General features: G+C 39.3%; 1 protein-coding gene across 5 annotated transcripts in view; it reads left to right on the plus strand.

Annotated features, from left to right (window-relative positions):
• DOP1A (DOP1 leucine zipper like protein A) overlaps positions 1-26,054 on the plus strand; it is a 116,899-nt gene that overhangs the window by 82,511 nt on the left and 8,334 nt on the right. For all 5 annotated transcript variants that reach the window (XR_005720858.1, XM_040238946.1, XM_040238947.1 and 2 more), the window contains 14 exons: positions 109-2,098; positions 3,216-3,327; positions 3,437-3,619; positions 5,483-5,608; positions 13,323-13,457; positions 15,097-15,152; positions 16,298-16,402; positions 20,172-20,238; positions 20,391-20,535; positions 20,919-20,998; positions 22,491-22,600; positions 23,082-23,231; positions 23,371-23,432; positions 24,887-25,039. Coding sequence is in view for 4 of the 5 variants with exons in the window: in XM_040238946.1 (XP_040094880.1) it covers positions 109-2,098; positions 3,216-3,327; positions 3,437-3,619; positions 5,483-5,608; positions 13,323-13,457; positions 15,097-15,152; positions 16,298-16,402; positions 20,172-20,238; positions 20,391-20,535; positions 20,919-20,998; positions 22,491-22,600; positions 23,082-23,231; positions 23,371-23,432; positions 24,887-25,039 (3,474 nt within the window). In the remaining variant the exon portion in view is untranslated. The remainder of the gene's footprint in view (positions 1-108; positions 2,099-3,215; positions 3,328-3,436; positions 3,620-5,482; positions 5,609-13,322; positions 13,458-15,096; positions 15,153-16,297; positions 16,403-20,171; positions 20,239-20,390; positions 20,536-20,918; positions 20,999-22,490; positions 22,601-23,081; positions 23,232-23,370; positions 23,433-24,886; positions 25,040-26,054) is intronic.

The raw sequence follows: 26,054 nt of genomic DNA on the forward strand, positions 1-26,054 counted from the left end.
AAATATAAGTAAGTAATGAAAGTAATGATTAAAAAATCTTGTTCAATTTACATTTCAATTGTTTTAATGTATTTTGTATTGTTTTTCTTTATTCTCTTTCTTTGCCAGTAAGCCAAGTACAACTCATGGCATCGAAAGGAAATGGTGAAAAGACACTTACCATGGATGAAATGGAGAACTTCAGCCTTACTGTTAATCCATTAAGTGACAGACTGTCCCTCCTAAGTACCAGCAGTGAGACAATCCCTATGGTTGTGTCTGATTTCGATCTGCCAGACCAACAGATAGAAATACTTCAGAGGTCTGACTCAGGGTGTTCTCAGTCCTCTGCTGGGGACAACTTGAGTTACGAAGCCGATCCTGAGAGCGTGACGGCACAAGACGATTCCCCCGCGCCAAGCGCAGGCTCCCCCGATGATGATGTTCAGCAGGTGGTCTTTGATCTGATCTGTAAAGTTGTCAGTGGCCTCGAAGCGGAGTCTGCATCAGTGCCATCTCAGTCAGAAATTGAAGGGCTGCCCCCGAAGGACAGTGATGTGGATCCAGGCGAGGAGGTGACTAGCAATGAAGATCAGCCTGCTCAGCAGAGCCAGAGTGCTTTGCTGAATAATGACGGTTCTCAGTTTCTGTCTGTGTCTGCAGAGGGAAGCTGTGAGTGTATGCCAAATGGAATTTCCAGAAACAGCTCCTCACCTTGTATTTCAGGAACCACACAGACTTTCCACGACTCTTCTGTTGCTTCTACAGAAACCAGATGTCGACAGAGAAGTCACAGTAGCATTCAGTTCAGCTTCAAAGAAAAATTATCAGAAAAAGTCTCCGAGCAAGAAACAATTGTTAAGGAGTCAGGTAAACAACCAGGAGCAAAACCGAAAGTAAAACTTGCCAGAAAAAAGGATGATGACAAGAAGAAAACTTCTAATGAAAAACCTAAGCAGACCAGTGTTTTCTTCAGTGATGGTCTGGATTTAGAGAACTGGTACAGCTGTGGCGAGGGAGAAATTTCTGAAATTGAGAGTGACATGGGTTCTCCAGGATCACGAAAATCTCCCAATTTCAACATCCATCCTCTCTACCAACATGTGCTTTTGTATCTCCAGTTGTACGATTCATCCAGGACTCTGTATGCTTTTTCTGCCATCAAGGCCATCTTGAAAACTAACCCCATTGCTTTTGTAAATGCCATTTCAACCACTAGTGTAAATAACGCATATACGCCTCAGTTGTCTCTGCTTCAGAATCTTTTGGCCAGACACCGGATTTCTGTTATGGGAAAAGATTTTTACAGTCACATTCCAGTGGACTCAAATCATAACTTCCGGAGTTCTATGTACATAGAAATCCTTATTTCTCTCTGTTTGTATTATATGCGTAGCCACTACCCGACTCATGTCAAGGTTTCAGCACAAGATTTAATAGGCAATCGAAACATGCAGATGATGAGCATCGAAATTTTAACACTCCTCTTCACCGAGCTGGCAAAAGTCATAGAAAGCTCAGCAAAAGGTTTCCCTAGTTTTATCTCTGATATGTTATCTAAGTGCAAAGTTCAGAAAGTGATTCTTCACTGTTTGCTGTCATCTATCTTTAGTGCACAGAAATGGCACAGTGAAAAGATGGCAGGTAAGAACATGATTGCTGTGGAAGAAGGTTTCTCAGAGGACAGCCTGATCAATTTCTCCGAAGATGAATTTGACAGTGGCAGCACGCTCCAGTCACAACTTCTCAAAGTGCTTCAGAGGCTCATTGTTCTCGAACACAGGGTAATGACTATCCCTGAAGAGAATGAAACAGGTTTTGATTTTGTGGTATCTGATCTGGAGCACATCAATCCCCATCAGCCCATGACTTCTCTTCAGTATTTGCATGCCCAGCCAATCACATCTCAAGGCATGTTCCTCTGTGCGGTGATACGAGCTTTACATCAACACTGTGCCTGTAAGATGCACCCACAGTGGATTGGTTTAATCACATCTACTCTGCCTTACATGGGAAAAGTTCTCCAGAGAGTGGTTGTCTCTGTGACACTACAGCTTTGTAGAAATTTAGATAATTTAATTCAACAGTACAAATATGAAACAGGATTATCTGATAGTAGGTAAGAATTGATTTTTAATTTTGTCATTATTGGCATTTTTTACATGTATGACCACTTCATCATCTAGAAAGTCAGTTGCAATTTGGGTAAATAAATTAGAGGTTATTGTTAGGTTACACATAGCATGTTAGTTTCATAAAGAAGAAAATTGAGGAAGAGTATCCATAAAAGAATCAAGAATGGAAAACAGAAGGGATAGATAAACAGGACTTTTTTCCTCTGTAGAGCTGAAATTAATTTTGATGCTCTTCTTGACTGAGCTGGCAAAAGTAGCAGAAAGCTTTGCAAAGGGTTTCCTTAGTTTATCTGATACATTGATCTAAGTGCAAGTTGGTGCTGCTGCTAAGTTGCTTCAGTCGTGTCTGACTCTGTGCAACTCCATAGACGGCAGCCCACCAGGCTCACCCGTCCCTGGGATTCTCCAGGCAAGAACACTGGAGTGGGTTGCCATTTCCTTCTCCAATGCATGAAAGTGAAAAGTGAAAGTGAAGTCTATCAGTCGTGTCCGACTCTTCGAGACCCCATGGACTGCAGCCTTCCAGGCTCCTCCATCCATGGGATTTTCCAGGCAAGAGTACGGGAGTAGGGTGCCATTGCCTTCTCCGAAGTGCAAGTTAATGTCACACTAAAATTAATTTAAAATTATGAATACTTTTCCCATCTGATTTTATTTCTTGTTTTGAATTTTTGTTGTCTGATGTCGAATTTTATCTGTATCCCCAGGCCATATTCAAAATTAATCTGTCAAAATTTATCCAAGTGTTTAATAAACTAGTGTCTGGTTTATCTCCTGTGTGAGCTCAGGTACTGGATATAAGAAAACTGGCTGTATCCTTTAATACTGATAGGCCTTTCATTACATGGTTGCCAGAGATTTGCTGGCTGTATTTATTTTGTTTAGAATTTGTTATCCCCAAAGAACTTTAGTACATTTAATGTGTCACAGTGATTTTATTAGATGAGGATATAAAAGCTAATTTATTTATTTAGTCGTTTATTTATATAATATTTATTGAGCCCTTACTTTGTGCTTAGCACATGCTGGGCATTTATTATTGATGAAACACAAACTTCTTGTTGACAGAACTTGTGTTCACACGGATACATTTTCTTTCAGGCCTCTGTGGATGGCATCAATTATCCCACCAGATATGATTCTTACTCTTTTGGAAGGGATCACAGCCATTATCCACTACTGTTTGTTGGATCCTACTACACAATATCACCAAGTGAGACTGCACAAATATTTGACTGGTTTTTAAAGACTGTGAGGCCTAATAGGTCCCCATTTGTAAACCTCAGTAAATGACATGTTTCTTTTTCCCCTGACTTTGATAGCTTTTGGTCAATGTAGATCACAAACACCTATTTGAAGCCCGCAGTGGAATCCTCTCGATCCTTCACATGATCATGTCCTCAGTGACACTGCTTTGGAGCGTGCTGCATCAGGCCGATTCTTCGGAAAAAATGACCATGGCCGCGTCTGCCTCTGTCTCCACCATTAACCTTGGAGCCACAAAGGTAAGATAAGTCACACTTCACCCTTGGAGCTCAAGAGTCTATTTGACAACTCTCCTAGAGATTATGTTCCAAATTTGTGAATGATTTGAGTAGTATTTATGATACTCTGTGTGGATTGTGTAATGAGTTATCAAGTAATTTTAACTATTTTCTTGAAACGACATTAAAAAAATCACACTTTTTAAGCATATATAATACATTTTTTTTTTTTTAGTAAACTTAAAGCGCTCTAGTACTCTCACCACAATCTAATGTTTCAACATAGCCATCCCCACAAAAAGATTCTTCATGCCCATCTGCAGGCACTTGGTTCCCATCCCTAACTACCATCAACCCTTAATCTGTTTTCTCTGTATATTGATTTGCTTTTTCAGGCCATTTCCTATAAAAAAGAAATTATACATTATTTGATCTTTTGTGTCTAACTTCTTTCATGTGACATAATATTTTTGAGATTCAGTCATACATGTTGTAACTTTATTCCTTTTTTAGAACATTTCAAGCTGACATTTTAATATGCAAATCTCTCCTGGAAAATAGTGTAGCAGTATGTACAGAGACCTTTAAGTTACATAGCTTCTGACCTAGTAATCTTCTTTAGTAATGAACTCTAAAGTAATCAAAATTATGTAAATATGTATGATATTTATTACAGCCTTACTTATAATAAATATTATGGGCTTCCCTCTAGCTCAGTCAGTAAAGAATCTGCATGCAATGCAGGAGACCCAAGTTCAATTCCTGGGCTGGGAAGATCTCCTGGAGAAGGAAATGGCAACCCACTCCAGTGTTTTTGCCTGGAGAATCCTATGGACAGAGAAACCTGGTAGGCTACACTCCATGGGGTCACAAGAGTCAGACACGACTTAGCGACTGAGCCACCACCACCACAGCCTTATTTAATGGCAAGAAAAAAGAGATCCTGAAAAATAAGGGAATGGTTAAGTAAATTATTTACTCAGTGTTACATTATGTCGCCACTAATAATCATGGTTTTGAAGAATTCTTAGTCGATGTAAACTGCTTAAAAGTTTAGTAAAACAGGAATTTTACATAATTGAACAAATATTGTGTTTCTAACTATGTTAAAAAATAATCTGCAGAAGAAGGAATAAAGAAAATTCATGAGCTAATAGTGATTATCTCAAGATGATAAAGTTAATGGTTGATTCAAAAATTATTTTTCTTCTTATACTTTCAGATATTTCCCAAAGTTTCTTCTTTATATTTAGTGGGAAATTATGTGAATGTTTAAAAGCATTTTGCTATGGCCAGTCATCAAATTGATATCCCTCAATTACCTAATCTTACTCCAGATCTGACTTCCTAGACTTGGGAAGCATGGGAGCATACCTGGCACTGTGGAGGAAGGCTAGAAATCAATAGAAAATTTAAACAAAATGATGTTTTATTTTAATACTTGGATTAAACTGTTACAGGTTATTTGTTTCCCTTTTGAATTAAAATGACCATGGTTGCATCTCTTAATATTATTAAACTTTCCTCCACCATTATTTACCACAGATACCATTATCTACCACTCCACTATTCTTGGGCTTCCCTGGTAGCTCAGCTGGTAAAGAATCCACCTGCAATGTGGGAGACCTGGGTTCGATCCCTGGGTTGGGAAGATCCCCTAGAGAAGGGAACGGCTAACCACTCCAGTATTCTGGCCTGGAGAATTGAATGGGGTTGCAAAGAGTCAGACACAACTAAGCGACTTTCACTTCACTTCACTATCATGATTTAGGTGGTAAAACAAACAAGTTCTGTATATTCTTCCAAGAAAAACTAAAAGCACAGTCCAGTTATTAATGCTTTCATAATTTTTAATGTAGTTGTGATTTGCTCAAATTTTTTTAGAACTTGAGGCAGCAGATCCTAGAATTATTGGGGCCCATTTCAATGAATCATGGTGTTCACTTTATGGCTGCCATTGCCTTTGTATGGAATGAGAGAAGACAGAACAAAGCTCCCACCAGGACCAAGGTATGTGTTTATTTTTTCACTTGGTAAGCATATGGTGAATACATGCTGAGTTTCAATTTTCCATTAGTTGCAATGGGATTAGGGGCTGGGATGGGGTGGGTTGCAGAAAAGTAAGTTTGTCTTCCAGTTTAGATAATAATATATTGCCTAAATTTCTTAAATATAAAAGATACTTTATATAAAAAAAGAAATTCATATGATATTAAAACTGTAGCTGTATAGAAATGGTAATCAGATACAATGTGTTTTTTAAATGATAGTCATTTAAAGCGCATAGCAAGAGTATGGAGAGAAATTTTCATCTTGATTAGCTTTTTGTTACAATGTGACTGCTTAAATGTAATTCATATATTGTCTTTAGATTATATATGTGGAAATTTTGTTGCTTTATGAGTTTGAAAGCTCAAAAAACTATTCTGTATTGGATATAAATACTGACTCACTAGAATACTAAGGCTGTTAAATAATTTATTCCTGTAAGATATGTGATTCGTCTAGCTGAAGGTTTCTAATCTTATTTTTGTGCTGATTTCATATTACATGTATGCTGACACATTTCAAGTAAAAAAAAATAAACATTCTGTTTATATGACATTTTGCATGTAAGGATTCAGTAGTAGATATTACATTGGACAGAATAGAGAACTTGGATTATTTAAAGTTAGTTAAGCATATGTGGTTTAACATGGCATATTGAACACATGCATTTTTATCTTCCCTCTTACCAAAAATGAGAGTGAAAAAATTTTAAATGACAAAAACTTGGGAGGGGTGACCACATAAGTGTGGTCATAAATGTCATGTGACCACAAACGTCAAAAAGTTTTGCACAACAAAAAATACATGTCTGAGTTATAACTGACTTGGATATCAATATGAGTTTTCTCTGCTCTACTGATTTGCTGCAAGCAAAGGATCAATCACTGATGTAAATCTATAGACAGACAGTCTGGAAGTAGAAGTATCAGGTACTTCTAAAGGCAAAGAGTTAGGATGGGGCTGAAATCTGGAGGACTGATTGAAAGTTTATAGCTCCCTTTTCCCAACCCAAGCAGCCACCCACTTCTCTTACCCTACCCCAACAGGATACTGGAGTCAAGTTTACTTTGTGAAGAGTTGATGAAAAGAGACTCTTGATCCAAAGGCACAAGGTTCATAGTTCAGTTCATTCGCTCAGTCGTTCCGACTCTGTGACCCCGTGGACTGCAGCATGCCAGGCTCCCATCACCAACTCCCAGAGCTTACTCAAATTCATATCCATCAAGTCGGTGATGCCATCCAACCATCTCATCCTCTGTCGTCCCCTTCTCCTCCCACCTTCAACCTTTCTCAGCATCAGGGTCTTTTGTAGTGAGTCAGTTCTTCACATTAGGTGGCCAAAGTATTGGAGTTTCAGCTTCAATATCAGTCCTTCCAATGAATATTCAGGACTGATTCCCTTTAGGATGGACTGGTTGGATCTCCCTGCAGTCCAAGGGACTCTCAAGAGTCTTCTCCAACACCACTGTTCAAAAGCATCAATTCTAATTGACACTCAGCTTTCTTTATAGTCCAACTCTCACATCCATACATGACTACTGGAAAAACCATACCTTTGACTAGACGGACCTTTGTTGGCAAAGTAATGTCTCTACTTTTTTATATTCTGTCTCGGTTGGTCATAGATTTTCTTCCAAGGAGCAAGCGTCTTTTAATTTCATGGCTGCAGTCACCATCTGCAGTGATTTTGGAGCCCAAAAGAATAAAGTCTGCCACTGTTTCCACTGTTTCCCCATCTATTTGCCATGAAGGGATGGGATGGGATGCCATGATCTTAGTTTTCTGAATGTTGAGTTTTAAGCCACCTTTTTCACTGTCCTCTTTCACTTCATCAAGAGGCTCTTCAGTTCTTCTTCACTTTCTGCCATAAGGGTGGTGTCTTCTGAGTATCTAAGGTTATTGATATTTCTCCCGGCAGTCTTGATTCCAGCTTATGCTTGATCCAGCCCAGCATTTTGCATAATGTACTCTGCAAAAAGTTAAATGAGCCAGGTGACAATATGCAGCCTTGACATACTCCTTTCCCAATTTGGAACCAGTCTGTTGTTCCATGTCAAGTTCTAACTTGCTGGTTGACCTACATACCGATTTCTCAGGAGGCAGGTCAGGTGGTCTGGTATTCCCATCTCTTTCAGAATTTTCTGCAGTTTGTTGTGATCCACAAAGTCAAAGGCTTTGGCATAGTCAATAAAGCAGAAGTAGGTATTTTTCTGGAACTTTCTTGCTTTTTGACGATCCAGCAGATGTTGGCAATTTGATCTCTGGTTCCTCTGCCTTTTCTAAATCCAACTTGAACATCTGGAAATTCGTGGTTCACAGACTGCTGAAGGCTGGGTTGGAAAATTTTGAGCATTACTTTGCTAGCATGTGAGATGAGTGCAATTGTGTGGTAGTTTAAACATTTTTTGGCTTTGCCTTTCTTTGAGATTGGAATGAAAACTGACCTTTTCCAGTCCTGTGGCCACTGCTGAGTTTTCCAAATTTGCTGGCATATTGAGTGCAGCACTTTTACAGCATCATCTTTCAGGATTTGAAATAGCTCAACTGGAATTCCATCACCTCCACTAGCTTTGTTCGTAGTGATATTTCCTAAGGCCCACTTGACTTCACATTCTGGAATGTCTGGCTCTAGGTGATTGATCACACCAGCATGGTTATCTGAGTCGTGAAGATTTTTTTTTGTACAGTTCTTTTGTGTATTCTTGCCACCTCTTACTGTCTTCTGCTTCTGTTAGGTCCATATCATTTCTGTCCTTTATTGAGCCCACCTTTGCATGAAATATTCCCCTGGTATCTCTAATTTTCTTGATGAGATCTCTAGTCTTTCCCATTCTATTGTTTTCCTCTATTTCTTTGCACTGATCACTGAGAAAGGCTTTCTTCTCTCTCCGTGCTATTCTTTGGAACTCTGCATTCAGATGGGTATATCTTTCCTTTCACCTCTCTTCTTTTCACAGCTATTTGTAAGGCCTCCTCAGACAACCCTTATGCCTTTTTGCGTTTTGTTTTCTTGGGGATGGTCTTGATCACTGCCTCCTGTACAGTGTCACGAACCTCCGTCCATAGTTCTTCAGGCGCTCTGTCTGTCAGATCTAACCCCTTGAGTCTATTTGTCACTTCCACTGTATAATCGTAAGGGGTTTGATTTAGGTCATACCTAAATGATCTGGTGGTTTTCCCTACTTTCTTCAATTTAAGTCTGAATTTGGCAATAAGGAGTTCTTCTGAGCCACAGCCAGCTCCTGGTCTTGTTTTTGCTGACTGTATAGAGCTTCTCCATCTTCGGCTGCAAAGAATATAATCAATCTGATTTCCGTGTTGACCATCTGGTGATGTCCATGTGTAGAGTCTTCTCTTGTGTTGTTGGAAGAGAGTGTTTGTTGTGACCAGTGCGTTCTCTTGAGAAACCTCTGTTAGCATTTGCCCTGCTTCATTCTGTACTCCAAGGCCAAATTTGCCTGTTACTCCAGGTGTTTCTTGACTTCTTACTTTTGCATTCCAGTCCTCTATGATGAAAAGGACATCGTTTTGGGGTGTTAGTTCCAGAAGGTCTTGTAGATCCTCACACAACTGTTCAACTTCGGCTTCTTCAGCATTAGTGCTCGGGGCATAGACTTAGATTACTGTGATATTGAATGGTTTGCCTTGGAAATAAAAAGAGATCATTCTGTCATTTTTGAGATTGCATCCAAGTACAAGGTTCATACAGGTAGGAATTAGACATCATGCTGCCTACAGCAGTCAGGAAAAGTCTACATTCCGAAAAAATGGAATCAACCTCACCCCAGCAAGATGGCAGGAAGCCATTATGTTCCTCAGGTAGGAGTTTTTAGGATTCCTCTCTAGGAAAATGGCCTGACCAAGAAAAAAGACCTAAGCTACTTAAATTTTTGTGTCTCCTAACAACAACAACAACAAAAAGGACTCCAAAACTAGGCTGCTGGCACTACACAGGAAGGGCCACCTATCGAGTAGTCTTGCACCTGAATGCTTGGCTTCCCATCACGTTTTAATTTCTTTTTGAAAGGCAGTAGTTATATAGTTGTTAAGACCTCATACTTTGAAACCAGGTCCCTGGGGTTCACATATTGACTTCTCCACTCACTAGCTATATAACGTCCTCAGGGCAGCATTACTGCTTTATGGGGTTGTGAGAATCTGAACCGGAGGGAGGGAGGGTGGGTAGAAAGAGGAAAGGGAGGGAGGAAGGGTATGCATATATATATGGCACTTACCAATATGTGGCACTTAATAAGGACTCTGTAAATACATTTGTGTATAGTTTTTATTATTTCTGTGCTGTGCTTAGTCATGTCCAACTCTGCGACCCCATGGACTATAGCTTGCCAGACTCCTCTGTCCATGGAAGTTTGCAGTCAGGAATACTGGAGTGGGTGGCCTATCCCTTCTCCAGAGGATCTTCCTGATCCAGAAATTAAACCAGGGTCTCCTGCATTGCAAGCAAATTCTTTACCAGCTGAGCTACCTGGGAAATAGAGAGCCAAGGAATACCAGGCACATGAAGAAAGCCTCTGAAAATAAGATGAAGACCAAAACAAGTAGATAGAGAAAGTCAAAAGTAATAGTGCAGGTAACAGAAGAAAATCTAAATTTCAACAGGTAAAATTATATTACATCCATGAAATAAGAGATTATTTTGGGCTCCAAAATCACTGCAGGTGGTGACTGCAGCCATGAAACTAAAAGACTCTTACTCCTTGGAAGAAAAGTTATGACCAACCTACATAGCATATTCAAAAGCAGAGACATTACTTTGCCAACAAAGGTCCGTCTAGTCAAGGCTATGGTTTTTCCAGTGGTCATGTATGGATGTGAGAGTTGGACTGTGAAGAAAGCTGAGCACTGAAGAATTGATGCTTTTGAAGTGTGGTGTTGGAGAAGACTCTTGAGAGTCCCTTGGACTGCAAGGAGATCCAACCAGTCCATTCTGAAGGAGATCAGCCCTGGGATTTCTTTGGAAGGAATGATGCTAAAGCTGAAACTCCAGTACTTTGGACACCTCATGCGAAGAGTTGAGTCATTGGAAAAGACTCTGATGCTGGGAGGGATTGGGGGCAGGAGGAGAAGGGGATGACAGAGGATGAGATGGCTGGATGGCATCACAGACTTGATGGACGTGAGTCTGAGTGAACTCCAGGAATTGGTGATGGACAGGGAGGCCTGGCGTGCTGCGATTCATGGGGTCACAGAGAGTCGGACACGACTGAGCGACTGAACTGAACTGACTGATTGCAAAAATTTTAAATTGTCTTAAATGTCAAAATTTTTTAGCAGAAGCAAAACAAAATCAGTATAAGAGAAGTGAAAGTAGATAGATATAGAATGTAAATTTAGAGTTGTGGAAAATACAGGAAAGGAGACTTTTAAATTAGGGAAATGATACTGGAGGTGCAGTATCTTTTTGAAGAAAGAAGAAATAGAAAAAATGAGGGGAGAAAAGTATCTAAGAAATAGTACAAGGAAATTCCCCAGAAGTAAAGGAAATGAGTTTTTATAGGCACTGTGAAAAGAGATCTGTCTACATAAAGATCAGCAAGTAATGTCAGATCACCAGAGATGAAAAGGAGGTCTGATAACCTTCTAAAGAGAAAATACTGGTCATATTTGATGGATGATGATAGGACTTATCATAGAACACTAGAACTTATGATTGGAAATTTAGTTTTAATTTATAGCACTTTACCCAGCCAAAGTGTCACTCGGGTGAATTTTGACTTTGAAGTGTCTCAAAAAAAATTGCAGTTGATTCACCCTTTCTCAAATACTGTAAGATGTATCTCCAGCAGAGGAGGAATAAAACAAGAAAGAAGGCAGCATGGGATCCAAGAAATAAAAGTTCCAACACAGGAAAAAAGAAAGGCTGATGGTCACAGGAGAAATATCAAGATGATACTATATAGCAAGCCTGCTGCTGCTGCTGCTGCTGCTAAGTGGCTTCAGTTGTGTCCGACTTTGTGCAACCCCATAGACGGCAGCCCACCAGGCTCCCCCGTCCCTGGGATTCTCCAGGCAAGAACAGTGGAGTGGGTTGCCATTTCCTTCTCCAATGCATGAAAGTGAAAAGTGAAAGGGAAGTCGCTCAGTCGTGTCCGACCCTTAGTGACCTCATGGACTGCAGCCTTCCAGGTTCCTCCATCCAGGGGATTTTCCAGGCAAGAGTACTGGAGTGGGCTCCCATTGCCTTCTCCGATATAGCAAGCCTAGAGAGTACCAAACCAGGGTAGAACAGAAAGACATCTATCAAAGATATCTCAAGAGAAAGCAGGAAGGGGAAAAGGTAGGTTAGTTATCTGATCTGATGTTTTTGAGCATGTAATTAGAGGAGATTTACAGTTGTTGGATTCTTTGGGGATAAACTTATGATAGAGAAGGCCAAGCAAACAAAAACAGTGTAGACACAGAAATGCACTTGTGTATATGAACACACTTCTCTTAAATATGTTGTGACAGTTAAGGAAGTTTTTTTAATAAAGATAGAAAAATCCAACTGAAGTCATACTGCATAAGAAAAACTATGTTTTCTTGTATATACTATCATATTTTTAAACACATTTACATATAAAACATTGTGAATAGGGCATTGTAATACTTTCCATTGATATATATGCATTTATTTCATACATCTTCTGGTTGATATGTAATTATTCATATATCTTTTATTTTTTCATCAGGATTTTAGTGAAAATTGGAGAAACATAAAATATGCATAAATAATTCTTCATATCATAAACCACTCTGAAATGAATGAAAGATCGCAGACATAGTTCATCATATTCAGTATTTCTTTATGAAGATCCTTAAAAACTATTAAAGTAAAAACAATTATATTGGTACTTCCATGTGGTCCAGTGGCTAAGACTCTGTACTCTCAATGCAGGGGGCCTGGGTTTGATCCCTGGTTGGGAAGCTAGGTCCCCATACTGCATCTAAGAGTTTGCGTGCCACCAACTAAAGATCCTACATGCCGTAACTAAGACCTGGCATGGCCAAATAAATAAAAATAAATACTTTAATAAAACAATTATATTTCTTTGAAGCAGATTATCTTATTAAAGTAGACTTGTTAAGATTTTTCAGTTGGAATGAATAAATGAAGATTATTTTTTAAAATTGGCACACAAAAGCAGTTTAGGAAAAATAAAAAGTCGTACAAGAGAAGACATGTATACTGATAATATACAACATAACTATAAGTAATCATGAATACTGGGTGTAGATTTAAATCAAATTATGATGTAACTATGGTGGAAGGATAGAGAGAAGAGTGTAATAGAACCAGAACTTTGTCTTGTGAAGTAGGATGTCAGCAGATAATGTGTAAAATTGAAGAAAATATTCTGAAATAAGAAAAATAACAACCACTAATATTACTCAGAAATGATAGGAAAGAGCCAAGAGTTGAGCCTGGTCATTTTGGGGCATAAGTGCAAGCACACTGCTATTTTTTCTTAAAAGATACCTTGTCCTGTTTGTCTTTTTGAAACAATGTACCTGTGTTATATTGATAAAAAATGAAACTTACCCAAAGTCATCAAGGGACATGAAAGGGCCTTTATATTAAAAGAGGCCATAAAATATTCTCTTAAGTCTGTGATTTCTCTTAAAAGACTTGCCTGTACCCGTACATGAGTGAATACAATGATGTGTTCTCCAGGTCATTCCTGCAGCCAGTGAAGAACAGCTCTTACTAGTAGAGCTGGTCCGGTCTATCAGTGTTATGAGGGCAGAGGCTGTCATGCAGACTGTGAAAGATGTCTTAAAGCAGCCCCCGGCCATAGCCAAGGGCAAGGTAAGAGGAGCTGTCCTTCGATTTGCTTACAGTTGTGCTTCAGTGATGACCCTGGTAGGGAAGGTATTTTTTGTACAATGCATCCTTTTAAATAGATTGCAGAGATGAGTGCACGTGTTCTTACTCTGCCCTAATAAAAACAGTTACCAGTATCTACAGTGACCCGCTGGCATGATCCTCCCTGTGGCCACTGAAGAGCAGTTCACTGCTCATAGCGCTCCACATGTACGTCTAAGGCAGTGAGTAAGTGTGGGACCAGATTCTGAGGTGAGATTTTTCTGGTCATGTAGAGGAAAAGCACAGAAGCCAGAGCCCAGGGTCTGTTTACTTCGATTGTTGCCTTTTTCACAGCTTCTTGCTGCTTTCTCTTTGGAATGAGGGTCTCAAGTCTGTAAGCTCCTCACATTTTGCTATAACTTTAGTTCTAGTTGGTGTCATTTCTTGACCATGTACAATCTGTGCTACCAAGAAGTCAATGGCAAAGTCTTTGCATTCCCAACGCCTTGTCTCTAGTTAGGCAGACCTAAAAGTCTACAAGTTAGTGACGTTAGGAACTTGTATACTTTTTCCGCTCCTTATTTCAGCAACACTAAGAGGTTCAATTTTCTTAAAAAATATTTAGCAACTGCTAACATACGACTTTAAGCCAAGCCAAAATAGGCCTGATTATTTCCTTAAAAGAATTATTGCACATATCTGAAAATATTACATTATTTTTTTCTATTGCCTAAAGAGTATGTACAAAAATACCCAGTGTCCTTACTAACTTTTTAACAATTTCCTTACTGTTCTGTAATCACCACTGAGGCATTTGTGATAGGATTTTAAATTTGCTTGTGAAAGCTCAATTTAGTGTGATTATTTTGAGCACCTACTTGTGCCAGAGACACTGGGCTAAGTGTGAAGAATATAAAATCAAATAAGAGCAAGTTCTGTACTCCTCAACTGCTGCCCACCCTGTTCTCAGTATGCTGAGTTCTGCATTCATCAGATACTTGATTTTTCCTCATGTGGTACAAGGGGAAATTTTCAAGGGAATAGTTAGTGTCAAAACATAACAAATCAAATTGGGTAAATGAAAGTGGACATCGGTGTTATTTTCTTGTCTATTATTGATTTTTAAGGGCGGGTGCCTTCTTTTTATTACGTTACATTCAGCACTAACTTTAAAGAATAGATTTTAGGCTATTAGGAGTTAGTTCAAATTTGGAACCAACTATACCTACCTGCCTATCCTAATTTAACAGAAACTTGTGGTAAAATAGATTTAAATTCCATTTTATTAGGAAAAAAAAAAAAAAAGTCTGCCTGATTCTGATAGCCCAGCCAAGCATAGGCTGATTAAAATGAAAACAGTGTTGATGCTTATAGAGTCAATGGATCATTTAAAAATAATGACTGGGGTGTGCTTTGTAGAATCTTTTGATTCTTTCTGTCCATTTTCAGCTTTTTAAGTAGCTTTTGTGTTTTGCCTGCTACATGGAAGAGAGCTGCATGATTCGGATGACAACCTAGTGTTTGGTTTTGTTTGCTTTTAATTTTTTTAATTTAAACCTGGTAAAATACAGCGTAGTTATAACTATGGAAAAGAAAAAGCAGCATTTTTCTTCACTGTAAAATCGGTTTCTTTTGTTTATAGAAACATCTTTCTTTGGAAGTCTGCATGCTTCAGTTTTTCTATGCTTATATTCAAAGGTAAGATAACTGCTGTGGATCTCTGCTCACTTTAGCAATGTATAAAAATTAGGAAACAAGGAAGAAGGCACCTGAATTCTTTCAAGAAGTTATACTTATTTTTTTTCCTTCTCAAACTAAACTAATAATGGAAACAGAAAAACATTGTTTGTGGAAATATTAATAAAGGCAGTTGGCCTCTTAATGACCCAGTCATGTGGACCATACAGATATAAAGACCTAAGTATATTAAAGTACACTGGACATTAAAACACTGAATTTTAAGAAAATCGTTTAACTATAAATAAACAAACTGCATCCTGTTCTTGAGACTATGCCTGTTTCCACTGATTCATTATTTTGATACAGGTGAAGACACAAGGTCATCAGTCTGTTGTTGTTTTTTCTAATGGAATGACATGACAATATCTTCTTGTTACGGCATTCCAGTTTTGCATTTAGCTGACATCTGAACAGAATTTCGTTGATTTGAGTTTTGATAAACTTCTTATTCAAGAACCTTAATTTTAATCCTCTCTTATGAGAATGTTTTCCACTTTAATCATCAAACTTCGCATCAGTTTGTGATTGATGACTAACATTTTTAAAGTTAGGTTAAACTGGTTGTGATTTAGAATAGGGACTGCCTAAAATCTAAGTTTAGGTAGAAGAGTTCGGGTTAAGGTCAAGAAGAAACAAAGAGAACCTTAATTTCTCTAGAGGTGAGAGGCTGATATTCAGGATAGATGGACAGCCCTCCCTTAGATGAGATAGAGGCTTGTAGGTGAAGGAGAAACAGCTAACAGAAGAGAGACGTGGAGAGAATAGGGAAGGGAGTAGGGAACTATGACGTCAGTAATCAAGCAAATCTATTGAGCTGCATTTTGAGAGTCAGTGTGGTTAAGAACTGGTATTTCTGTGGCAAAATTTCTACTGTAATAAGTTACACTGGATATTTTAAGTATGTATGCTTGGTTTTCTTTTTACATATAATAAGAGTAGAAAATATAAAGCTTTCAGAAATATTCTATCACAGTATCACAGTCTACCAAATTTAGGAAATTTTCAGAGAAAGTAGGAAAATACGGTAAAGACTGGGGAAATATAGGGAAAATTAAAGTTGATATTGGCTTTCTCTGTGTATAGAAACTGTGTTCATCTTGCAGAATTCCAGTGCCCAATTTAGTGGATAGCTGGGCATCACTGTTGATACTTCTGAAAGATTCCATACAACTGAGCCTTCCAGCCCCAGGGCAGTTTCTGATACTTGGGTAAGCAGTTTCACTTAAAAAATGATTTCAAATAAAAGAATAATGTTCATTATCTCTGATTGCTGAATAACATGTTTTGGGTGATGGTGTGATCTCTACCTTCTGCGGGGGAGTGGGATTATGGAGGCAACATCGTGTGTTTATACATATGCAAAAGCAGTAGTCACTTAGTGATGAGGAAGTGTGGGACTGAAAGGGGCGGAGGTGAGCAGGATGACGGAAGGGGAACTTAATAGTCATTTGAGTTCAGAACCCTGAACAAAAAAAGTCACTCTCTGTCATGTTGTTTCCTGATCTCTGTTAATAATGTGCGCGATTATTTGGTAAATTCTAGTTACCCTTGACTGCAAGCAGCATGATATCTGGACCTTTTACTCTTCATTATTCTTGGTTCATAATATGTCCCCAGGAAATATTTGCTCAGTGAGTGGAGACGGTAGGAGGGGAACACCTTTGTGGACCAGGCAGGGGTTACTGGGCAAGGTGCCTTGTCTCCTTTGGCTGTGGTGTAGGCATAGCAGTGGAACGGTGGGTGAATGAGAGGGAGATGGGAGCTGGAATGGAAAAGGAATTTGCATTTTTTAAAGAAATTTGGTCTTGGGCAGGGGATGGGAGTGATGGTAGGTTTTAAGGAGGGATATGATCAGCAAGTTAGTAGTAGAATAGGTCATAGGGGAAAGAAGATAGAATCGTTTCTAATGGGAGGTAGCAAGTTTGTGTGCTGTGGATTATGGGACTGAAAGAACAGGACAAGAAAAGAAGAAAAGGGGGCCAACACAGGAGATAGAAAAGAAAAACATCAGAAAGGTCAAAGAAAACAGGTATTTTCAGTGTTCTAGAAGCAAAGAGAAGTTAAGGCATGGCTAACCCCTTTAGAGAGATTAGGGAAGATGGTGTATAAAAAGAGGGTGTATTTATTGATGATCCGAAGAGGATTGGTAATTTAGGAGAAAAGAGTTGGATGAGATAACAAGCACAGACGTTAAGGGCAAGGGTCAGAGTGAAAAAAGTTGGTGTGAAGTAGTCTTTGAGTTTGTTTGATCACGAAAAGAAGGAGAACTGACAAGGTAGCAGCAGGAAATGTGATTTGAAAGTCATCACTAATGCTAAGGAAACCTGACGATGTTGAGTAGGGAAGAGCAAAGACTCTGCCTGAATTCAAATCCCAGCTCCTTTGCTCCTTTGCTCTAAGGCCCTGCACAGGTTATATACCCTTTCCATCTGTAAAATGGAGATGATAATAGTGCCTACCTCATAAAGTTGTTATGAGGATCATTTAGTGTTTGTTAAATTCCTAGAACAGTGCCTGGCTGATAATAACTATTATTTAAGGGGAGAGTGTTCCATAGGAGATTGTAGGGGGCGGGGGCCTCCTTGGGAGCACCAGATTCCAGAGACAGCTGGGAGGGGATGGAGACCAGGGAATGGCAGGGGTAAGAGTGAGAAAGAAGGCTGCATTTCCTCTAAAGCTTGGTGACTCAGGTTGATCCTTCACCCAGCAGCAGTAGAGTCACCTGGGAGCTGGTCGGAAATGCAGACGCTCGAGCTCCAACCCAGACCACCCGAATCAGAATCTGCAGTTTAACAAGGGTCTCAAGTGACTACATTACATCCTGAAATTTGAAAAGGACTGTTTGAGACAGAAGAGGAAAATTTCGCGAAAGGGAATAACCTTGTCTCCAACCTGTTTGCGTTACTGCAGATGTTCAATGTGTTATTCCACTGAATGGGATGTAAACTGAACCACATGCAAAGAACTTCAACCTTAGTCAACCTCTGTAGCTCTGCTGGTGTTTTTTAAAAGTGTAGTTGGGTGGTTCTATATACAGACTCAGCTTCTCTGTTGTCCTGAAGGAAACCAGTGATTCTGCTTTGGCAACCAGTGGTCTAGAAAATTTTGAAGTAGAGGGAGGGTTAGGGTTAGAGGGTTCTTTGGTAAAATGGACTCAAGATTTTGGTAAATGTAGGAATGTAGTCTTACACCAGGAAGCAGAGAGGAGGTGGAAGAACAAGGATGAGAGCTGGAGGAGAGCTGGTCAACCTGTAGAAGCTGAGTAACACTGCGAACCCTAGTAATGATCCCTAGATCCTTGTGCTGTTTTCTAAACCAGAAATCTGAAGGGGTTTTATGCCATTGAAGGTATAGTGGAAAGAGCAGTGGACTCAGCGTCTGCAATTCCTGGACCAAAGATAAAGATAACTAGTGTGTATGATAATTTTTATTGATGAGAGATAACTGTAAACCCTGGAAATCAAAACAATGTTCCCATAAAGATTTCTGATTCTTCTCTTTTGATATCTAGTTCTAACTCTCATGTAGAGACCCAGGGTACATCAATAAACTTTTCTAAGGCTATTTTCCCATCTGTCAAGAGTAATAGTACTTGCCTTTGGCCACCTCATGTGAGGAATTGACTCATTGGAAAAGACTCTGATGCTGGGAGGGATTGGGGGCAGGAGGAAAAGGGGACGACAGAGGATGAGATGGCTGAATGGCATCACCAACTCAATGGATGTGAGTTGGAGTGAACTCCCTGTGATGGACAGGGAGGCCTGGCGTTCTGCGATTCATGGGGTTGCAAAGAGTCGGACACAAGTGAGTGACTGAACTGAACTGAACTACCTACCTCTAAATTGTTCTAAGGCTCAAAGAAGGAGTATATGGACAGCTCTTTGAATCATCACCAAATATCCTGCTAATCTCATTAAAAATTAAAACCAACAGTTAGACTTGTACCTTCTCCTCTGCAAGATTTTTTTGTTTCATCACCTGTTTTTTCTTCCTTTCTCATTTCTCAGATAATGAAGTGTTCTACCTCCTTCTCAATGTGTGTGTCTTCTGAGTATTTAAATTAAAAGTTGGGCATTTTCACTTATACGTGAAAACTCCATTTTTAAATTGGGTGGTTTATTTTTTCTCCCAACCATTCCACTGATCCTCTAAAAATTCCTAATTATAAAATAGAAATTTATATGATTGTTCTTCAGTATCACTTTATGTGTTAGTTTGGAAATAATTATGCATATAGTTAATAAAATCAAGTTAAATATTGAGTAGAATTTTAGCAAACGGTGGAAATGGCTTTCTTACATTCAAGAATTCTTTTTAATCTATTATACACATAAAGAAACCATTTTTATATTACAATTTAAGATTGATGGGGTTTACGTTTTAAAATTTTTTTGTTAATATATAAATCACAGAAAACATACGAACTATAAGTTATTACAAAGTGAGGATGTCAACTGTACAATCACAAACCTAAATTAAGAAATGAGACAGCATATGTCCCCTCAAGTTGCCTCCTAATTACTGTCCTTCCCCTTCTCCCCAAGATAGTCTCTGTTCTGACATATAGTGCCACAGGTAAATGCTGCCTTGGTTTTGACCAACAACTCTGTTTTATGGCTACTACTTTCATACAGCATATGTTTAATAAAAATTATCCATGTAAATTCATGCAGCTGCAATTCATTCATTTTCATTGCTGTTTACTATTTCATAGTATGAATACACCACAGTTTATCTCTTCTATTGCTGGACCTTTAGATTTTATAAATAATGCTGTTATGAACACCCTTGTACAGGTGTTTACAGGCATAGGTTTATGCATTTTACCTGAGTCATAGAATGTCCACATATACCCATATTCGTTACACATATAAAGTGAAAATTGAGGCCATAAAACCACTTGCTGTGAAAAATTATATTACATCATTTTCTTCACAATAATAGTTCCTGTCTGTTTTTTTTCTTTGACCCTTTCAGAGTTCTGAATGAGTTTATCATGAAAAACCCTAGTTTGGAGAATAAAAAAGACCAAAGAGACCTCCAGGTACGTCACTCTGAATTGAGCGCTGGTGCCACAACTCTGTTTCTCAGTGCTCTCAAATCTAAGCTGGGAAGGTCAGATACGATCATCTGTGAAGTTTCGTGTGTGCGCCTGTGTACACACGGGGGTATAATGGGTTCTCCTTGTTTCTTCAGGATGTGACTCATAAAATAGTGGACGCAGTTGGTGCGATTGCTGGCTCTTCTTTGGAACAGACGACATGGCTGCGGCGAAACCTCGAAGTTAAGCCTTCTCCCAAAATAATGGTCGATGGGGCCAATTTGGAGTCTGATGTTGAGGGTATTGATCCCCCCACACTTAAGTTTGTATTTGTAGGCATCTGTCCCTTGGTGGCTCAGCTGTAAAGAATCTGCCCGCAATGCAGGAGACACAGGTTCAACCCCTGGGTCGGGAAGATCCCCTGGAGGAAGAAATGGCAACCCACTCCAGTACTCTTGCCTGGAGAATCCCACGGACAGAGAAGCCTGGCTGGCTGCAGTTCATGGGGTCACAAGAGACAAACACAACTTGGCAACTGAAGCACCACCACCACTCATTGAGCAGTTGTTGCAGTCAGCACTATAATCGCTGTAAAATCCCCCCTTTTCTCATGGTTAACATGTAGTTCTTTTCAGTGGGGAAAAAACCTAACTGTATCTTTACCTGTCTTTTTTCTTATTTAGATATGTTATCACCTGCAATGGAAACCTCAAACATAACTCCTTCTGTATATAGTGTCCATGCATTGACATTACTTTCTGAGGTAAATATTGTCAGATTTTTTCACATGAACTTTCAAGTAAACAGTAAGTAGTTTTTACAAAGGAGATTTTAATTTGAAATACTATTTTGTAGTTCAAGAAATCAGTATATAAAATAAAGTTTAGACTTTGTGTTCAGATTAGTAGTTTGTTAAATATTAATGACAGCAATTTAGACCTTGCCCCCCCGCCCACCATGCACTATTTTTTTTTTTTACAAGTGTACTATTTAAACATGAACAGTGCTTTTGTATCACAGTTTGGTAGGGAAGGGTGGAAGTGGTATAACGATGCTGGTCACTATTAAGTATTTACAGTTTACCAAACATTTTTATGGGCTTCCCTGATAGCTCAGTTGGTAAAGAATCCACCTGCAGTGCAGGAGACCCCGATTTGATTCCTGGTTCTGGAAGATTCGCTGGAGAAGGGATACACTACCCACTCCAGTATTCTTGGGCTTCCCTTGTGGCTGAGCTTGTAAAGAATCCACCTGCAATGTGGGAGATCTGGGTTCAATGCCTGGGTTGGGAAGATCCCCTGGAGAAGGGAAAGGCTACCCACTCCAGAATTCTGGCCTGGAGAATTCCATGGACTGTGTAGTCCACGGTGTCACAAAGAGTCAGACATGACTTTAGCAACTTTAGACATTGCCACCCCCATGCACTATTTTTTACAAGTGTACTGTTTAAAATTGAACAGTGCTTTTGTATCACAGTTTGGTAGGGAAGGGTAGAAGTGATATAAAGATGCTGGTCACTATTAAGTATTTACAATTTACCAAATATTTTTATATACATGCTCTGACTTCCCTGGTGGCCCAGAGGTTAAAGCGTATGCCTGCAATGTGGGAGACCTGGATTCGATCCCTGGGTCGGGAAGATTCCCCTGGAGAAGGAGATGGCAACTCTCTCCAGTATTCTTGCCTGGAGAATCCCATGGATGGAGGAGCCTGGTGGGCTACAGTCCACCGGGTCGCAAACAGTCGGACACGACTGAGCGACTTCACTTTCACTTTCTTTCATACAGACCTGCAGTTCCTTTTTGTTTCCCCTTTACAGATGAGGATACTGAACCTTACAAAAAGTAGGACAGTATGACTAAAGGCAAATAGCTAATTGACAGAGTTGCATCCCAATTCACGAGGTTGGATTTTTCCTAAACCCCCTGGTAACGCAGTCAGGGAGAGAGGTACTGAGTTTCTAGTCTTAAATTTGGTGTTTACTCCCTATCACATTGGAAGGTTCTTAACCTCTCTTTTTCTCTTCTTCCTGGTAATATTTGCCCATATGTATATTCTTTAGTTACAGTGGAAAATAATGCAAACAGTGGCAGAAGCCATTCCTGTAAAAATGGATTTAAGGAATTTGCTTTTAGATTTTTCTAATTTTAAGGTATTCTAGATGTTCTTACAGACTAAAAACCACCTCTAGATGCTGTCAGTTTCAGCTCGCAGATTATACATTCCATCCCATTTATATTTTTTTTTTTTTTTAGGTTTTGGCTCATCTTTTGGATATGGTTTTCTACAGTGATGAAAAAGAACGAGTCATTCCTTTACTTGTAAATATTATGCATTATGTTGTGCCCTACCTCCGAAATCATAGGTACTACTATTATTTAACTAGATGTGTTAGTTAACTCGTATTCTGTTAAAAATAAGTTGTGTTCCTTTATTGAGTTCCCTGGTGGCTCAGATGGTAAAGCGTCTGCCTACAATGCAAGAGACCTGGGTTAAATCCCTGGGTCGGGAAGATCTCCTGGAGAAGGAAATGGCAACCCACTCCAGTATTCTTGCCTGGAAAATTCCATGGACAGAGAAGCGTGGTAGTCTACAGTCCATGGGGTCTCAAAGAGTCGGACACGACTGAGCGAATTCACTTCACTTCACTTCCTTTATTCCAAAAATGAAATTAGCACAAAATGACTTTATTTTTACCTTAAATTATAGTGATAAAAAGTGTTTCTCTTACACAAGTGCTTTCTATTTCCCATCATTGCTATAGGTAAATGTGAACACTTATGAGTAACTTAATATGATGAATAAAGTTATAACATAGAGGTTAATGTGGTTTTCCTTCCTCCCAGTGCACATAATGCCCCCAGTTATCGAGCCTGTGTCCAGCTGCTGAGCAGTCTTAGTGGGTATCAGTACACACGGAGAGCTTGGAAAAAAGAAGCCTTTGACCTCTTTATGGATCCCAGTTTCTTTCAGATGGATGCCTCTTGTGTTAACCAGTAAGTCCTCCTGCTTCTATTCAACATGCTAATGCATCTCACAGAATCTGTTGAAATCAACTGCTATCTGCAAAGTAGAACACTTTTTAATACTAACAACAAGATGTTAATTACATATCATGATCCTGGTTTCTTTCAGTTGGAGAGCAATTATGGACAATCTGATGACACATGATAAGACAACGTTTAGAGATTTAATGAGTGAGTACTATGGATGACAACCTAAGTGTCTTTCCTGTACATGAGCCATTCTTATTTGCTTTGCTCTTGTCCAGAAACTACTGAATTAGCTCTTTGTCAGGTAATAGTGATGCTTAGTGCCCTACAGGAATATAATGTTGAAACTTGAGGAAGACAGCATAGTGGATAAATCATCAGTAAACTGTTTGGCCTTGTCACATTTGTCTCTAACTTGTTCCCCCAGCACATAGCATGGAACCCGGCACTCAGTAATCACCAAAGAAAGGACTGACCGCCAGGAAGGCGGAGAAAAGCAGGCAACAGGGACAGACCTATCAAACAAGTCACTCTAAGTCCTGGGGCTCTGGGGGATTCTCCGGCCATCCATCCCGGGGGCAGGACTCCAGGCTTCCACTGCAGGGGGTGTGGATTCCATCCTTGGTAGGGGAAGTGAGACCCCAAAAAGAAGATACTGGGGCTGTGTTTATCTCCTTTGAATGAAGAAAGAGTAGAGTCACTTTCCACCCCACTAATTATCTATTTTGTTGGTTTATAAATTGGAGTTCCTCATAGTATTTCATCTGGAAAAAAAAAGTTTTCTTGATTTTCTTAAAGTTTGAAAATTATCCAACTAATGATCTTAAATAGCAGCGAAGTTGGATGAATCCCTAGAATTTTATGTCCCTTCTTAACCAAGCTGCAGTTTCTCCTCTAGAAAAAGGACAGTGTATTCTCTAATCTCCACAGGTTTAAGGTTGAGATTCATCTTTTTAACAGTTATTTATTAAAAGACAAAAATGTGCCAGGCATTATGCTCACCTTAATCCAATAAGTAAAATTATTTCAGAGAGCAAGTAAGAAGTTGTGAAGGAAATAGGGCACTACAACAGATTTTAAATAACAGCTCAGGAACTCATACTTGAGGTGAAACTAAAAAAAAAAAAAAGACAGCTATGAGCATGCCTAGGGACAAAGTATTCTAGGAAATAAAGGACAAAAATTATAAAGTCCTCAGGATAGGAACAAGCTTACTGAGTTCATGAAAGAGCAAAGAAGACAGAGTGGCTGCAAAGAGGGAATGGGGGTGAGTACAAGACAGTAGGGAGAGCTCGGTAGGCTTGGCTGGGCCAGGCCAGAAGTTTTCAAAATAATGAGAAGGATTTAGGCAGATGGCATAAAATAATAAAGGGCTTTATAAAGTGGCATTGTTAGTGGTTTTACCTTCTGAAACCTACAGTCAGTCCTCAATTTTCTTCTCTCTCCACATTGCATTGGTCTCTGACTTATGTATGCTGGTTCTGTGTGCCAGCCCATCTGCCTTGGAGAAGAGCTCCCCAGTCCTCCACCTGAAGCGCCTCTCTCTCGGATGTCATAGGGTTTCTAGACATTCTTAAAAATGAAAAGCGCAAGCATCTTTTTTCAAATCACTAAATGACTGTAACAACCTCTCTTACTTGCTTTTTTGTCCCCCTCAGCTCGTGTAGCTGTGGCCCAAAGCAGTTCACTTAATCTCTTTGCAAACCGTGATGTGGAACTAGAGCAAAGAGCCATGCTTCTGAAAAGATTAGCATTTGCTATTTTTAGCAGTGAAATTGACCAGTATCAGAAATATCTTCCTGATATACAAGGTAAACAGTGGAAAACTATTTTCTCTATTTTCCAAACTGTTGAGTTTTTGTTGTTCCTTAGAAAATACTTTGCATAAGTTGTAAGTTGGGGTGAAATATTTAACAAATGTTGGTGGATAGAGAATGTTGTAGAATTAGAAATTTATTCTATTGAAACAACAAAAATTAATTATCACTCGTATGTAAAAGAAATCAAACACTGCGTTTATAGGACTTGCGTAAATATGGTCTCTATTTTATTATTTGGGTCAAATTTCCTGGGAAATCCTGTTTGAGAATGAGGTGTAAGACTGTTTTGCTGCAGCCAGGCATATTAGTGGGGGTTTTTTTGTTTGTTTTTTTATTGTGGATGAGAGGTTATACATCTTTAAAGGAGGAGACTGAAATAGATGCATAACCAGGAAATTTTAGCTAGAAGTTAGAATCTGGGGACAGAGCAGCGGGTTATGTAAGGTTTCTGATCACTTTCATCACGTGGGTTTGGTGGTCCTGTGTCCTGGAGGGTATCAGTGCAGTCATCACCCTGAGCCGCCAGTGGCCCTGTATTGGGAGTGAACTTGCCCAGGCAGAACTGTTTGCTGCACACAAGTGAGTGTGCAGGCAGCCACCAGCCTCGGCAGGTGGTGTGGGGATTGGGTTGAGAATGAGAGTTGTCATCTCTTTACAGAGATTATTCTCTCTCTCTGAAGATAAAGGACTCCTTCTTTTCTGACTCTTTATACCTAATGTCCAGTGTACATCGTACATACTATTTGTCCTGTGATGTTTTTAACATTGACTCTATTGGTGCTTCTCAAAGTGAGGTCCATGGACCAATATCAATCTGTTATTCCATCCATGATAAGTACAGAAATATAGAGTAAACATTTTAAGCCTTTACAGCAATTTGATAGAATCTGTTGAATCTAGTAATAACATGGCACTGAATTTTAGATATCTTTCTTTAATTTGATTTTTCTAGTAAAAATCAAATTAATGAAAGTATCTGTACCAGATTACAAATTTTTTAAAAAGG

This window comes from Oryx dammah, unplaced genomic scaffold (assembly GCF_014754425.2).
Source record: "Oryx dammah isolate SB20612 unplaced genomic scaffold, SCBI_Odam_1.1 HiC_scaffold_4, whole genome shotgun sequence".
Taxonomy (NCBI): Eukaryota; Metazoa; Chordata; class Mammalia; order Artiodactyla; family Bovidae; genus Oryx; species Oryx dammah.